The 17438-nt window shown below is 28.8% G+C and overlaps 1 protein-coding gene across 3 annotated transcripts in view; it reads right to left on the minus strand.

The window, feature by feature from the left end:
• Window positions 1–17438, minus strand: part of Slik (Sterile20-like kinase) — a 34140-nt gene that overhangs the window by 13293 nt on the left and 3409 nt on the right. For 2 of the 3 annotated variants that reach the window (XM_014435249.2, XM_014435248.3), the window contains exons 5-21: window positions 16988–17118; window positions 14537–14755; window positions 14341–14445; window positions 11983–12067; window positions 11780–11886; window positions 11115–11610; window positions 9267–9550; window positions 8287–8446; window positions 7878–8074; window positions 6571–6695; window positions 6353–6476; window positions 5017–5195; window positions 3182–3278; window positions 2780–2935; window positions 2562–2705; window positions 1152–1271; window positions 8–121 (exon numbers count right to left, since the gene is read on the minus strand). In XM_014435249.2, the coding sequence (XP_014290735.1) occupies window positions 8–121; window positions 1152–1271; window positions 2562–2705; window positions 2780–2935; window positions 3182–3278; window positions 5017–5195; window positions 6353–6476; window positions 6571–6695; window positions 7878–8074; window positions 8287–8446; window positions 9267–9550; window positions 11115–11610; window positions 11780–11886; window positions 11983–12067; window positions 14341–14445; window positions 14537–14755; window positions 16988–17118 (2843 nt within the window). The remainder of the gene's footprint in view (window positions 1–7; window positions 122–1151; window positions 1272–2561; window positions 2706–2779; window positions 2936–3181; window positions 3279–5016; window positions 5196–6352; window positions 6477–6570; window positions 6696–7877; window positions 8075–8286; window positions 8447–9266; window positions 9551–11114; window positions 11611–11779; window positions 11887–11982; window positions 12068–14340; window positions 14446–14536; window positions 14756–16987; window positions 17119–17438) is intronic. The other variant, XM_067047506.1, reaches the window with a different exon arrangement.

The raw sequence follows: 17438 nt of genomic DNA on the forward strand, positions 1-17438 counted from the left end.
TTCTTACCTGATGCCTTTGCAAAAAGAAACCTTCTTTCAACTGCCTCTTTGCTAATTGATGTTTATCATGAATCTGTCGTTCTTCTAGTTCCCAAAGCGCGGCTTCACGGGTCCTCATTAGCTGAAATTAATAAACGCAACTAAAAAAGCTGTTCATCATTATTTTAATATATCTATCTCCTTCCAAGAGGTGAGTTTTATTTGTCTAAGTCTGAACATAGTGATAAAAAGGGAATGCACAAAAATGAAAAAAAAAAAAAAAACTGAAAAAGCTTAGCACAAACTGTCACTAGTCTATATTCACAATTAGACCCAACAATGTTGAGAGGACCACGACCACTATGTGATTAAAAATGTTTAAACTTTAGATTGCTAAAGTTCTCTGGACCTTACTGGAATCAAATACAAGTAGTCTCTACAGTCCAACACTGTGCTCATTTATAAAGGAAAAATTCTTTTTTGTCACCATATGTCGATGTGATGGAGATATAAAGTTATACATGTACTACTTCAGTCTTTTGTCATCTGTTACACGTAGATCGTTCGTTACTCTTCACAGTAAAACTTTAAATTGTTTTATTACTATATCAGTGTTGAAACTTTATTAATAAAATTTAATTATGCCTGAGCCTGGTGGAAGTAAAAAATGAAATTACAGAACATAAGGCATGATGGAAAAAGAAAACTCTAACAAAAAACTGGACAAGGGGGAAAAATTTGGCGATTAGGCTGAGTTTAAAGGGTATTTGATGCATTATACTAAAAGGTATAATGAAAAAATTAACAGGCCTTAGAACAATATGAACAGCAAAATCTGGGAGAGGAAATGGTGTTTATTTCAATTGTTGCACATTTTAATTTATTTAACTGTTAGCAATCAGACAAAAACCTCCATAATCCAACATACATCAATCTCAAAAGTTGTGGATTATAGAGATTTGACATTATTAATTATGTAAGTCTTGAAATAAATATTTATGTGGTTCAGATTATACCTGAATTAGAAAAAATTGACTAGTATCAGTGAGTTAAGAGACTAAAGTTTTTTTTTTTTCTATTGAATCTTCTAATAACAATGTAATACTGTCATATCTAAGCATTCAAGGTTGAGATATATCAGCCTAGTTAAACAGCCATTTTTGTTAACTTACCTGCTGTTTCTGCTGTAAAAATTGCCGATCCATAAGTGCTATCTTTTCTCTATGTGAATCACTCAGTCTACGAAGAGAACTCTCATGGTTTTCATTTAATTTTTGTAAGAAAAGTTTTTCCTGTGAATAACAAACAAAAAAGACAGCTGTTAATAAATACCAATTACTCTTGTAATTGTCAATTGTAAAGAAATCATAGCATATGATAATCAATTATAACTAGATAATAAAAGGAAAAACTATTTTTTAAGCAGAAACAAATAAGATTAGATGTTTTAATTTGCAGTATAACTGGAACAGTATATGCAAATCCTTACTTAAAAGAATGAAGAACATATTGCGATTGAGTAAATCAATAGCACAGGTCAACAAAAAAATATTTTTTTTTTGTAATATATTCCAACAATTAATTTTGATTCCAACTATAAAAAATATTTTTTTTTTTTGTAATATATTCCAACAATTAATTTTGATTCTAACTATACCTCAAATGAAAATAAAAATCTTCATCTGTTAGTTATTAAGTTTGCTTTGGAAGAAGCTAGAACAATATTTCGGATTTTAAGCGAAATTAGAGCACTTTTTCAATAGTACCAAAAATTTTTATAACAGTATTACTATTTTAGTTATGTCATTTTTAAGAGAACTATAGAGCCTAAACTTTCTATTATGGGCCAAAATGAAAGCTAATTAAATTCAATTATAATTAGTTGTGTTTGATTGATCTTATAGTCTAAGGACTTTGACGATATTTCACAAAATAAGAGACAATTACGATGAATTTAAGCTACTAGGGAAAAAATGGTCATAGTTACAGACCTCATTTTGATTTTAAATTTTATTAACTTTAAAACAGAAACAGTAATAAATTTTGTCAGGTGCACATTTTTAGAGTGATTCAGTAGCAATTGATAAAAGTGCGCTAATTTTTATTAAAAAATCTGAAACATTCTAATTTATACAAAAGCAGACTTTATCTGATAAAACCATTTTTTGTTTGATTAGTTACATGAAAGGAATAAAAAAAATTGACATCTACAATTCAGACAAAAAATTTGTGTGGGTTTAATTAACTAAAATAATCACACAACTTACACCATTTTGAATAAAACATGAATTAATGATTTTCGTTCATCGAATACAGTATCGTGTACTGGTCTGTAAATGGATCAAATTAATATTACATCTGTTGTTGTCAATGAACATTTAAATGAAAAATATATTTTTCAAACAATAAAATTAAAAAGGAAAAAATATTTAGGGGTTTCTTTTGTTTAAGATATAATACTGTACCTAACTATAAATGATGTGGTAACTTTAATTAAATTAAAAAACATATGTAGCCAATTTTCAAAAAGATTGAAAAAAATCTAAAATATATTATTGGCCTGAATAATAAAAATATTTTACCCTTTCTTCATGTTCAGCTTCTAATTTTTCTTTTCTAGCTTTGAAAATGGTTTTTCTTTTATCTTTTGGCATTAAATCTACTTCTTGCTTCAGCAGTCTCATTTCCTGTTTTTGGCTTTCTCGGAACTCTTTCAATTCTCTTTCCTAAAATAATAGTAAAACAAAACTTAGTTATATTTTAACTATTGAAGATTTGCTGAATAATGAAAGAAACTAACCTGCTCTGCTCTGATTTTCTTACTGGTCAGCCTAAGATCTGCTTCTTGATGTGCTTCAGCCTTTTCGACCTGCTGCCTTTGTTGCCTAATTAGTGTTTCTAAATCACTTTCATATCCTCTAATGAGATTAGTTCTTTCTTGCTCAAATTTTTTATCCTACAATTTAATAAGCTTGAATTAAGTTTGTTAAAAATTGGATAGAACACACAATAAATTACTAAACAATATTCAAAGTGAAATAACAGATATCATATACGTTAAAACCTTAATTGGTATTTAATTAATTTTACACTTTACTATGCTAGTATTAAGAACAATATTCAATTAATGAATATATTATCAGATGCATCGAAATATACATTAAAATTAGATTACAAATGAACCAAAAAAAAGTTTATTTACCTGTTGTTCCTTAGCTATGTGAGCTTTAAAAGCCAAATCTTGAAACTGCTTTTGCTCTTGCTTTTGAAGCATTTTTAACTCCCTAAGTTCTTGTTTCCTATAAAAGGAAAAAACATAAGTACCAAAATAATTACAATATAAATTTTTCGTTGATTCAATGTTGCACATAATTAAAAATTAACTTGAACATCTCTTCCAAGTGAACTTTAATAATTTAATTTAAAATGTTTAAATCGACTGACTTAATTTCTTTTAAAGTAGTACCAAAGAATTGCCTTCCTACAAATTATATCAATAGAACACAGAATAGTGAAAATATTCTGATAAATAAATTACATGAGGAAAATTTTTTTAATAAAATGTTTCATATCTTTCAACTTCGTTCAACTATCTATTTGGTACAGCAAAATGTGTAGCTGGGGCATAGGAATCTAGACGTTTATAACCAAAATAAATCAAACTAGTATATATAGTAATTTATATAGAACTACTAATTTTTTCACCACACTATTTTATTGTTTTTGACATAATATACTATAACTTTGACTTTTACAGTGTATAATATAATGATGCAAAGTTAATAGGCTAGAGACTTATTTTATTCCATTTAGTGTACAACTAATAAGAATAACTTATTTGGATCCCTTTTCAAAAGTCCATTTATTTTTGAATAGATATATTGGAAAGTTTGCATTGAATTGAATTTAAAAATATGGGTAACAGATGACATTGTAGAATAATGTTTTTGAGTTTCTGAAGGTGCCAAATTTATCATCCTAACTAGCATTATTAACATTATTTAAGAAATATGTTTTTTGATGGCTATGAATGGATTTACACTACTTTCAAAATCAATGAGATGACATTTTCAATTCTTTTGAAAGCAAAAGATAATTTCAATTGGAATAAAAATACCAGTGTACTCCTTTATGTTAAAAAATCAAACAAATATTTAACTTCCATTCTTTGGTAAGTAATTTTGTACCTTAAAATTAATATTCCTTTATAAATTATCATTTGTCTTCTCCAGCTTGTGAATGGGTGAGGGATTTAAAATAACTATGGTTTGTAGGTGGTGTGACATGTGTGCTGCTTCGATGTACATAGAGGTGTAATTTCTGAGTTTAAGACACCATTGTAGTGTTTTTAAAAAATATTGTTAAATTATAATTCATACTTGAAACTTCACAAGTTTTACTTTTAAATATTTTAATATATTAGACATTCTTATTCATTTTTTTTTTCAATTTTATTTGTTATAAACAAATTCCGGAAAATTACAGGAGCATATCAAGAGATTCATATGTATCTTTTAGCAACTAGATTATGAAATTAAATTATTTACAAAAATCCATTGCACATTGATAATTCAACAACTACTTTTATAATTAAATATAAAGCTGTGATTTCATAAAATTTTGCATAATATTTTCCATATCCATTTGAAACTCTTATAATGGGACTTATGCCACTTTCAAAATAAACTTTTTCACATCATTAATCAGTAATGAAATGAAATGATAAAAATCTTGTAACTAAATCTTAATCATACTAATTATGTTTGATTTCCTATTGATTGATTATTTAAAATATAACTACTGAGGTAAATTTTTTTGGCTTACACCAATTTCAAAAGCAACAGCCCACATCAAGGCTATGAATAAGCCTTACAATTTCACATTTCATAAGGTTTGGAAAGTGCGAATCAACTGTTCAATATTTCAGTTATGGATTAACTTAACATGGGGTAACACTTACTTCACGGGAGGGAAATTTACATTACCTTATTAAATAAATTATTTACATATATAACACTACATTATTAAATAAATTACCTGAATATATGATCATCATAACCCCTTCCGCTATCTTCATCACCATAAATAACTTTGCTTGTGGTTGTTGTAACAACAACACCATCAATTTCAAATTTCCTAGTTCTCTTACGAGTTTTCTTTTTAAGATTCATTATTTCCAATTCTTCTTTTGATCTACTAATCCGGACATTTTCATGCTAAACAAAAATACAGAAACAATTACATCTAATAAACAAGAATATGATTGTCATGTAAAAATAAAAAAAATAAAATATTATTAGGACTTTTTCTATAATTTACAACAAATCTCAAAGATAAATAACTTTGAATTATTATGATACAATTAAAAAAAAAAGAAGAAGAAAAACATTAATAAACAGTTCAGGTATTAATTAGTTCACCATTCCTTATTCAAGATTAAAAGAGTTTAAATACCAATCGAGTTTTGTCTTCTACAAGACATCTGATTTCAAGCATAACTGAGAAGGAAACATCCAGAAACAACAATCAAATCCTGAGAACAATTCCATGTACTTCAAGATTGCAATACCATAAAATAATACACAAGACCTTCAATCCCAATGGATGAAGCTTAACTCGAGTAGGCCATATCTCGGATGTAGCAGCTTAAAAATAGACTATGAACCAAAGAAACCCTGATACTTCTTACTGTAAATTAATCTACCAAGTATGCAAACATACCTAACTTTAAACTTCCACGAAATACTTAAATTATTTTAACATTTTCCCTCTGTTTATTATAATGTTGTTGATAAAAAAAAATATAAAAAGATTAAAAACACACTTTTAAGAAATATTCCATAAATAGTGGCTGAGAATTATACTTTAAGTAACAGTAGAAATATTAAAAAATTATATATATATAAAATTTTATCAAGGCAACATTAATAATGCAAGGATGTTAAAAAATAAGCCTTTCAGAAGAAAACTTGAAAATACAATAAAAAGGAATTCCTAGAAAACATTTTAGATAGAATTATCATATTATGAATCAATTAAAAAAAAAAGTGGCCAATGATGGCCCAGGTGAAATTGGTCAATAAAGTATAGCTTCAATAAATAAAATAAGTGTATCTTACAAAAAACAAAACAACTTTTTCATAAAGTTATACTTTGATAGCAGAGAGCAGTACAGATTTGCAACCAATCCACAACTGAGCTCTTTTCCTTTTGAGTAAGTATTAATAAGACTATTTGGATACATTTTAATAAAAGTATAATTCTCTACCTTAAAAAGTATCTCCCCAAAATGTGACTTTTTAAAATGAGTGTATACTAGATAAAATATTAAAAAATTATAATTATTGAGTACAATGTAATGGTGTTTAAATACCCTATTGTATTCAGGTTTCGCTCTTAGGACAACTTCTGCATCATGATACCTGCTAGGCCTGTTTTCCTTGTTGCTACCACGACTATCTTGACTAATTGTAGTAGAAACACTTTCAGCATCAGACCTATTTAGAGATTAGAAAAAAATGGAAATTCTTTTAACACTGCAAGCTTTTGTGAAAACAAAAAGGAACTGCCACCCAAGTTAAATAAGTTTACCTATCAAATGTCCTAGTGCTAGCAGCAGATGGAGGAGTACGATTTCCTGTAGTGGAACCACCATCTGATTGTGAACTAGATCTTCCATGACTATGAGTTCTTCTGTGCCTTTCAGCATCTTTACTCTAAAAACAAAATATTAAAGGACTTCTTCCCCTCTCTATTTACAACCATGATACATAAGTAGCAAATTGTACGTAAATCAATGTGTTATAACTGACATTAACTAATGAGCACTAGAATAAAAGTGAAGAAACAGTCCAATAGGAAAAACAAGAACTAATCAGTTAGCAGCCACCACCATTTAGTAAGCAGATAAATGACATTTCAATTTAAAAAAAAAAAATTAGTAACTATGAAATGGTATCTAACTATCAACTGATAAATACCTTTTAAAATTATAGTTCAAATAAACTCATTCAACCGGAGGTCTCAGGGATCAAAGGAATAACAAAAACAAAGGATCAAATACCATGATTTATAGCAGACAAAATCTTCTAAAGCAATTACGCCTTTTGTACACAAAATTAATCAAGTGATTAATGATAAAAACTTATTCTTTCATTATCACAATAATCCAAAAGTGGTTGATAAAAAAAAATGAAGCTAAAAAAATTAAATAAATCTAAAAAAAAAATTTTATAAATATTCTCTCATCAGCCACTTACAGGTTCAAATATATTACACTAACTAGTAAACCCGTTCTGGTACAGATAACAAAGCCTTGAATTCATTTATATGTATTCGTTCATGCATGGTCTTTGTAATTTTTTATTCATTTAATATTTTCAATTGACAAAAAGATATTTTAGAGGCACTGTGTTACAAATAATTTTTTTTCTAATTAGTTTATCAATACAATCTTTATTAGTCTTAGTAATGACCTATTTAAAGAAGAGAAGTAAGAACAAAAAAGACAGAAAATAACCACTGAATTTTTCATTAATTTAATATTTTCAATTGACAAAAAGATATTTTAGAGGCACTGTGTTACAAATATTTTTTTTCCAATTAGTTTATCAATACACTCTTTATTAGTCTTAGTAATGACCTATTTAAAGAAGAGAAGTAAGAACAAAAAAGACAGAAAATAACCACTAAAAGAACTTAAACAGTGACAAAGAGTTGTAGATTTTGGAACTGTCAAAGAGAGGATGAGTGAGCTAACCCACCAGCTGAACAAACTTTGGGGAGCAAATCTAGCTCCACAAATGCTAATCATATAACATACTATGGAATCAGTAGACGGTTAGTATCCAACACCACTCACTATTAAGCAAAATTGTTTAAAAATATTGTTAGCTTACCCTGTCTATATTTGTTGAGTTGTTGACAATAATATAAACTTCCTCATTATCTGAAGGTATTAATGGAGGTTGGCCATTAGGTTTCACATGGTTATGTGCTTTTCTGCGCATAGATTCTACTTCATTAGTATTGCCTTCAACAATAATAGAAGTTCCACGCTTAGGTTGAACAACCATTAATGAATCTTCTTCCATACCTGCAAAATGTGATTTTTGACAATTTTGAACAGTTTCATAGATATAAAAGTTTTCCAATTCAGAACTAGAGTAATTATGTCCGTACTATTTTTCTATCATACAATTTAACATTATCCATAAGATTAAGGATAAAGTAAAATTAAATTTGCAAAACTTATCAAGACCCATTAACCAACAAGAACACTCATTCAATCATCAGTAATCAACTTACCTTCTATCATAGAATTCCACGTAGAATCACCAGCAGCATCTTGTTGGGAAGAATCTCCCACAGTGACAACTGAAACATGACTCATATCGTGCATCTCTTTCTCTTCTTCATTTCCTCTAGACTGCACAACTACTATGTCATTTTCTTCTTCAGAATCAACCTGAGGCCAAAAGATTAATTGTTTAATGTTGAAAAGAATAAAAATTAATTTGAATTTTAACATTTTTCTCAACTGATAGTGTACAGAAGTATTACAACTAAATATAATTATAATACTAATTAATTAAATCATGCAGATAATCTAGACATAGTTGGAAGATCTTTGAGAGGTATCACTTTTCTTACTCTTGAAGGACCAACAAGAAGACTCCTATTTAAGATTAATGAAAATAAGACTAAATATACTGCTATACAACAGGAAGTAACAAAAGGCAAGAGTCCAGATAGAAACCTTTTAACTTAGGAAGGTGAATGAGTTCACCAGGGATAACAAGTGAATGTGGAAACAGAAGTCACATCAGAAATTAAAAGAATAACTGCTTCCAAGTGGTGTTCCTATGGATTTCAGAGGGATTTCAAAAGTACAAAACTTCTTCTATATAATACATTCGTCTGCTCAGTCTTAACTTAAAGCTTTGAGACAAGGGGTTTGACTAAGAAAAACAATCAAAATTCATTAGTCTATGAGTGTAAAACCCTTCCCTCCCACTATCTTTAGTTCAATATGTGTTGAAGGAGAATAGACAAAGACCAAAATGAATTTCATTCCCTCGTGAATGATGTGGATATGTGGAGTAGTCACAACTACACCTCTGGGAAGGGTAAGGAGAGATGGGTATGCGATGAGAATGGATAAATCCGAAAACCCAAAAAAAGTCCTGAATGAAGAAATGGACAAAAATAAATTAATAAATAAAATATTTATATTATATTATTTACTATAATATAAATGATTAAATAATTCAAAATTAGATACAAACCAGAGTTTTGTTGTTGTCATTAGATACGATGACCACTTGAGCTGGTGGATGATGAATGTGTAAAGCAGGAGGATGGGTAGTAGTTACAACTGTTACATTGCTCTCAAGCACTTCTCTTCCACGTTGACTTAGTTCTTCTCTCGACTGATCCCTTCTAATAGACAGCTCAGCTTGTTCTCTATTGCGATTCATTACTCCATCTAAGCTTTCTCGACTTCTGCTAAGGTCATCTCCTATCCTAACTGTCGTCCCTTTCTTATTTTCAGAACTTATCCTATCCATTTCTAGAAAAAAAAAAAAATAAAATAATATAAAATAAAAATATTCTTTACAACTACAATTACACAGGTCTACAACCGAAAATTTGATTTCATAATTTTAAATAATTTTTTTTTTCTTTAGTGTGCTGAAACCGAAAATGAATACCATTTTCTCCCATCTACAGATTTTTCAGAAATTCATGATATGTAATGTTAGTTTTATGGACCAAAAATCATTAATATTTCCTATAATATTCAACAACAGTCCAAATTCAAATTTTTATTGTATCAAAATGATATTAAAATAAACCAAATGGCACAAATCAAACTCTACTAGGGTGAATTTGAATTTGAGACAATATATCAACAATAGTTTAAATGAGTCAAGAGTTTATTCACTTCCTCTTAAAACTAAAAAAAATTATACTTTATTGTTAGCAACAGAATTAGAGAAAACTTTTGCTTCCAACATTCCTCAAAAATTTAAATTTGGTCAAAGGAAACATGAGTAAAGATCCAAGATGATCTAGGAAAATATGGAAACAGATACATTCTCTCAGGCAAGTCAGAAAAATTTAATTTGTTTCTTTTTGCAGACTTGTACTATTAAATTAGGAGATAATGTATTTTAATTAATTTAAAAAAAATAAAGTGTTAAGTAAAAAGATGTAGAGAAAAATTAAACAAAGAAGGTTGAACAAAGAAGAAAGAAAAGAATTATTTTTAAAGAAAAGGCGAACTTCAAATTTATATTCAGCTTCCCAAAAAATGTGTTACATACAAATCTCCAGCAAAACCTAAACACCGAAATTTTTCTCACTTGCAGCAGAGAGTGATTCAATTCCTAGCACTAATCGAAACCTTTACTTCTCATGTATATAATTATTCAATTCAATTGTTTTGGCAATTTTGCAAAAAATAGTTTTCTCTCATTCTTTTCATGATAATAATCAAGTCTACATTTATTGGATTCGAACAAAATAAAGTTTCTCAGACATATTCAAATATATAATTCAAATGTTGTATATTCAGCTCAAATGGCTTAGAAGAGACTGATTTTTTACTTTTGATAGATCTTAATGTCCCTACGATATAATGAATGTTAGAAGTTGATCAGTTTAGTACCCTACATACAGGATATTAAAGATTTTATTGATTTTTATGATACAAACCTAGAATTACAAACCATGAAAGCACAACAAAATTTGTTCATAATGGAAGAAAACAGAATTCATAGTCAGTTTCAGTACACCCATATAACATAGACATCAACTAGCAATATAAAATAAAATTTTAAAGTTACATTTTGTTAATCCATGTTTTCAAAATAATACAACAGATCTGATGTATTATTTGAAAATTTTAAAACCTAACATCAAAATTAATAAGAAACAAAATAGGCATGTTAATATCTCATAAAAAATATGTTTAGGTCTTGAATTATTTATATTCAGTATCAACAATAACAGTTATTATGAAAAATATCATTAGAATTAATATAAACAAAGAGGGAAAACAAGACAGATCAAATTTCAATAAAAAAATGACAAGCAGTAATGAAATATTAACTTAATAAAAGTTTATTTACCATTGAGAATAACCACAGGCTTGGCAGGTTTAGCCAATGCATTGATAGTCTCTTCTGATAAAGGTGGAGGAGCAGGTCTCCTTCTATTCCTATTGCTAGCTGACGTACTTCTTGCTCTTTCTTTCCAGCCTCCATTAATTTCAGGTCGTGACCGCCGAGTGTCTGTTTCAGATACAGTAGGAGGCCACTTACTATCATTTTCATCTCGAGTATAATCTATCACACCCATTCTTTCCATGCTGTTTCGTCTAATTTGTGGGATTATTGGTGGTTCTTCTTTAATCTCCTCCGAAACCAAACGGTCACTACTAGCAATAATCGTGGGAGTTTCATCTTGAGGTTCTATCCTTTCTTCTGGTTCATTGATATTTTCAATAGATTTCTTAATTGAATGTTCTGTTTCCTTTGCTGAAACAGTAGCTGGAGGTAATGGTGCAGGGCCTTTATCATGAGATAATCTCCTTTCAAGACCTTCGACACTTCCCTTTTTGGTTAACTGAACAAAAAAATGTAAATATAAGAAAAAAAAAATGGAATATCACATTTGAAGAAAAAAAAAGAAGGTTAGATTAGAATAAAACTATAATTTTTGTTCTTTTCAACATATACCCCTCCCCTTCTGGACTTACTAGTAAATACATATTAAGAAATTTAAATAACTTTACCTGTATGGGTGGCATTGGTATCTGTTTTTTATCAATTTCTGTGCTATGTTTCTTATCAACTATTTCTGGTTCCAAATCTTGCTTTACTGGTTCTGTTTCTTCTTCAACTAAAAAAAAATAAAAATAAAATATATGTATATATATATTTCAACTTAATACTTAGCTTACAATAGAATTGAGAAATAAAATAAAGAAGAAGTTACTTTTAAGATCGGTATCTGATTTAAGTGATGTAGAATCATCTTCTCCAGTTTCCAGTTCCAGAGGTAGTTGAGATGTGCGGTGCTCCTGTAATTTACAAACAATAAGAATTAGAGCTAACTAGGATAAATAAAACAGAAGGTGATTAAAATTTTTAAACTAATTATTTACTTTTCTTATTGATAAGAAATGTTTAATAATGAAACTAAGAATAGTAATAAGTTTTTATGTAAACGGGAATTCATTCACTAATTTAGAATAACAGTTAGCAAATACAAATATTGTAAACTGGACATACGTGCAAATATTACCTTCTCCACATGCATGAGAGTAGGAGACTTATGCTCAAGGTCCGTGCATGCAAATTTACAAAGCAATAATCAGAACACAATATTCATCATATGTGTAGAAAATACAAGTACAAAAAGAATAAACAAAAATAACTTTAATCATCTAATAGGCACATCAGTCATAAAACCATGATAGACAGAAAGAATATGGCAAGAACTATGACGTAATCAAAGAGGATTTATTAACAAACATTAAAAGCACTTCATAATCTCCCTTTTACTGAACATATTAAGTCATATATATCATGTTTAATATGCAACATATCTGGAAACATACAGTTCAGGAGCTGGTATATCACACAATGTTATGACATACCAATAGGTCAACAATAAATGTATTGAGTTAAAATGAATCAGAAGTTTTTTTTTTTTTTGTAACAACAAGCAGTTATCATTAGGGTAAATAAATTGAATTACCCATTCCTCGAGGTAGAAGACTCATAATTAAACTCCCAAGGAGGTGATGAACTTATTATTCAATGTTAAATAACTTAGGAAAAGTGAATTTCCTATTAAACATGAGCTAATTAAAATCAAAGGGCGAGCAAAGTACTATTAATACTGACCTATAAGTATATAAGTACAAAAAATTAATATCAGCTCCAGCAGGACAAATACACTGGAATTCCATTATTATTCACAATTTCAATTAAGTAATATAGATCTCTTTTATGGCTCACATGAGTGATGGATTTTGACTAATTTAGTATCAAGAGAAAGTGAATTTCATGAAGAAGTAAATATCCATTATGATTCCGAAGTTCTAACAGGAACTTTAACAAAAGTTATTAAACCAAGTAAGAGGTTTCAAAACTCAAATAATAAAGTTTGGCAGATCGAAAGATTACAAATTGAGTTTTAGACACAGACATCGAAACCTGGTTGTTCTTGTAGAACCTAGTAGACCAGTGGTTCTCAAACTTTAAAATTTCCTGTGTGGACTCCTTTAAAAATTGTTCAATAGCTAATGGATCCATTTAATAAAAAAAAGAAGTGTTTGAATAAAACACTCAATTTTCGAAGGAAAATAGGGATTTGAAGTTTTCCACGAACTCTATACTTCTCCTTCATTTCAGGGAAATGAAAGCAATGAGCTGAAACAGACCCATTTTTATTTTGTCAAGTAAGACGGGATACTGAAGTACTAAAAACCAAAAGCAGAGACGAGTGCCTATTAGAAGTTTAAATAAAAAACTAAAAATTATAACAATGTGTAACTGACAAACTAATTGTGATTGACCACCAGATTGACTATTATAAATTTAATAACTAAAATGACAAACAAAAAATTCATAAAATAAAATCATAGTAACAAGTTATTTGAACATAATTCAATTATGCAAAAAACATTAAAAGCACAATTGGGATTTTAATTTCATTTATTTAATTTTTTTCTGGTGAAGCCTTACAGAGGAGGGCAGAAACCATGTCATTTTTTTCTCAATATTTTACTTACCAACCCTCTGATACTGTTCCCTGTTCTTTTTCTGTTTCCTGCCCCTCTTTAGAAAGTTAGCGGAAAGCATGTAAACAAGCAAAGAGTGTGTGCTTTCAGCAAAGAAAAAAAGAAAGAAGAAATGTGTCGAAGTTGGTTAGTAAAAGAAAATTATATACAATAGAACATTTTAAAATTAATACTAATATTTAAAGTTATACATGTATGCACTGAGCACTACTTAATTAATTAATTGTTATTTGTTGATACACATAATAATTTTGGGAAAGGCTTACATTTAAAATAAATCATGTCATTAACAAAATCATGTTAGCTAACATCAGGTGGGACAAATAACTAAGGTAATGAAATTAAGGATAAGATTATTCATATTTTCAATAAACAATGGGAACTACACAGTACACATGCATTATCTCCATTCAATTTGATGAATATACTCTTAATAGTATTCATTAGTAGGGATCAATAGACAATAATGTTCCGTAAATACCAAAGGGTTAAATCAACCTAAGGGTTACAGGGGGATTACTATCTCTTAAATATACATAACTTACATCAGTCTCTTCATCAACAACTTCCTCTTCTACAACTTCAGCCTTATATTCCAAAAGTAAGTCTCTTATTGGTTTTGAGTCTAACTCTTCACTGATAAAAGGTAACTGAAATCATAGATGTGGACAGCATGATGTTTTACAATAAATATTTAACTAAAAATAAATACAAATAGAAAATGATGAAAATTTCACAAACCTGTAATAGGTCATCTGCAGTAGGCCTCTGAGTTGGATCTTTAACGAGTGCTTTCGCAATGAAATCATTAAAATTCTTAGACCACTTGGAAGGCTGATCAAGTTTAGGAGGATCTGATTTCTGAATTTTTAAAAGCACCCGCATTGGAGACATCTCATGATTAGGAGGTTCCATTTGAGCCAATTCTATTAAAGTGATCCCAAGAGACCATATATCAACCTAAAGCAATGGTATCAATATTACTTATTAGAATTATTACTTTAATCGACAAACTACAGCTAACAATTAGTAGATTGGATTAATAAAATGAACATTAATTCGACAAAAAGATAACATTTTTTTTTTTTGATCCAACAGATACAGTTTCAAAGACAATCCTAGCATTGTCTGTAATTTAGGTTATTCCTAAGGCTGACGATTGATTCACTGATCAGCTAGATTAGGCCATAAAGAAGGTTTGCATGGTAAAAAATTGTTAATTAAATTATTTGGTTATAAACTTTTTAGAAGGAGCACTTTAATTGAAATAAACCAATAAATATTTAAATTTACACAATTGATATCTGTGTAGAGACAAAACATACCAGTCCAATAATTTCAAAAAAATTATTAGGTAATCAACTTTATCAGTTAAAAAGTATTTTGTAGTAGATCGAAAAAAAGAAACAGCAATAAACCTAAATCGAAGTACTTCAGCCCTTTAAATTTGCAGTGCAACTCATCTCTGAGATTAAAAAGTAGATCTCTGAATAGAACTAAGAGAAAAACTAACCAACTAAACTTTTCATTAAAATATGGTTCAATTTACATTTTAAAATATTCATAAGAATAATTCCCATACATAATCAAGCACAATTTGTAATACAAATTATTAAGGAAATATAAAAAAAAATAAATTGTTGCAACAGATTGTTGCAGATAACACAGCTTTTACTAACCCCTAAAGTTGAAAAATTACTCATTTCAATTACAACAGCTATTATATTCCTCACAATATCAATACTTACTCCTACTTTATTTTTACTTATTGTAGTTATATTTATTTATACTTATTATAGGTAAATACCTCCAGTACATATGATACTGAGAAACCTAAAAGTTACCGAATGTTACATGGAAGGATTTGGTGCTGGTGGATTGCTCCGACTTGGAGTTAGGAACTGAAGCGCTGCAGATTGATTGCAACTGAAAGCTTATAGAGGAGACAGTCCCAGTGATGGAAAATAGCATCGTGGTATATATGATACACACATATGGTATGTATGGTATACACTTATGGTATGTATGGTTAGGTAAAAAACTACTATTACAGGGGCTCACAAAGTGGTACAAGTCTTGGCAAGTACTATAACTTAGACTTCCTTAAGGAAACAAAGTATGATTTCATAAAAGAAATCAGCAAGTCTATAACTGAATCTATGAGACAGTAGCACAGATGATGCAACCAAAATGGAGAGAATAAACACAAACTAAGATGGAGCAGCATAGATGACTGGTGAAGAGTATCCTGCAGAAGAGTAACATTGGGGATATTAATTTCCACCTGGTTACAAAATGATCCAAACCTTAATAATTAATAACTTTTTTAGAACACATATGGCTAGGCTAATTTGTGTAAAATAAAATTTAAAGGTGAGCAGTTAATTTTGAGTTTATAACAGCATATATATTAAATCTGTTTGAGGTACCTCATCTTTTTCAGGCAATGTATTGAAAGGAAGATACTATTTGAAAGAGAATTATACTTAAAGAGTGTGGGTGAGCATTAAACATTCTTAAAGATAATATCAGTATATATTGTTTATAGGGCCATTTTGTTCTTTATTTGTGTGCTATCCAACATTTCATGCAGTATGCAGGTATGAGCAAGGATGGACACCAATTCAGCAATTGTTGAATAATATTTGGTGTTTCAGGAAACACATTATAACCAGTCACAAACTTGAATACAGCAAGGTTTGCACCATTGCAGAGAGTATAATAAAATAATGACTTGTAATCTAATAATAAATAAAGTTAATTTTCAAACAAGCATGATATAGCATAACATGGTGTAAATAATAAATTATTTGATTATATATAATTGTAAATATATTTATAAATAATGAGAGCAAAAAGCTAAGGAGAAGAACTATCAAGAGATAATAATTGGAGAATTTGAAACAAAGTTTCAAAAAAGGTTATTAACTATACATTCAATGATCCACCAATTCAAGCAACATAAGAAAACAAATATTGTTGTATTCAGTATAGATGAAACTTGAAAAAACTGAAAAAATCAGCAAAATGTTGGCTAGTTATTCACTACTATTTCAGAGACTTAAGGGTTTACTAGAAAATAGCGAATAAAAATTTAATTGTAAATATGTGATAAATAAAAATTGAAAAATAAGGATAAACTATCAATGATATTAATAAAATTATATGGGTAATCTAATAAAAATATAATACCTTAAAATCATAGGGGTTATCTCGGAATGTCTCACAAAGTACTACTTCAGGAGCCATCCAATAAGGTGTACCAATAAAGGTATCATGCTTCTGTAATGTTGTCTTGTTTTTTGCCGAAACACCAAAATCAGCTGTAAGTAAAAAAACAAAACTATTATTTATGAAACAATACAATCTTTAAAAATAACCAAATTCAAATTAGAGCTATCAGTAAATCTTTTATAAGATCCTAGGCCAATAATTTATGGTATGAATGGTCCCTTCAAGGAGTTAGACCACTATCCTCAAAACTAGGAAATAAAGGTAAACAAATTATAATAACTTGAAAAACCCTGTGCCCTACAATAATAAACAACTAAGAAAGAACTTCCCCATATGCATATATATAAATAATAAATGTATGTATATGTATGTATGTATGTATGTATGTATGTATATATATATATATACA

This window comes from Halyomorpha halys, unplaced genomic scaffold, assembly GCF_000696795.3.
Source record: "Halyomorpha halys isolate HHAL.00 unplaced genomic scaffold, Hhal_1.1 Scaffold1547.1, whole genome shotgun sequence".
Lineage (NCBI taxonomy): Eukaryota > Metazoa > Arthropoda > Insecta > Hemiptera > Pentatomidae > Halyomorpha > Halyomorpha halys.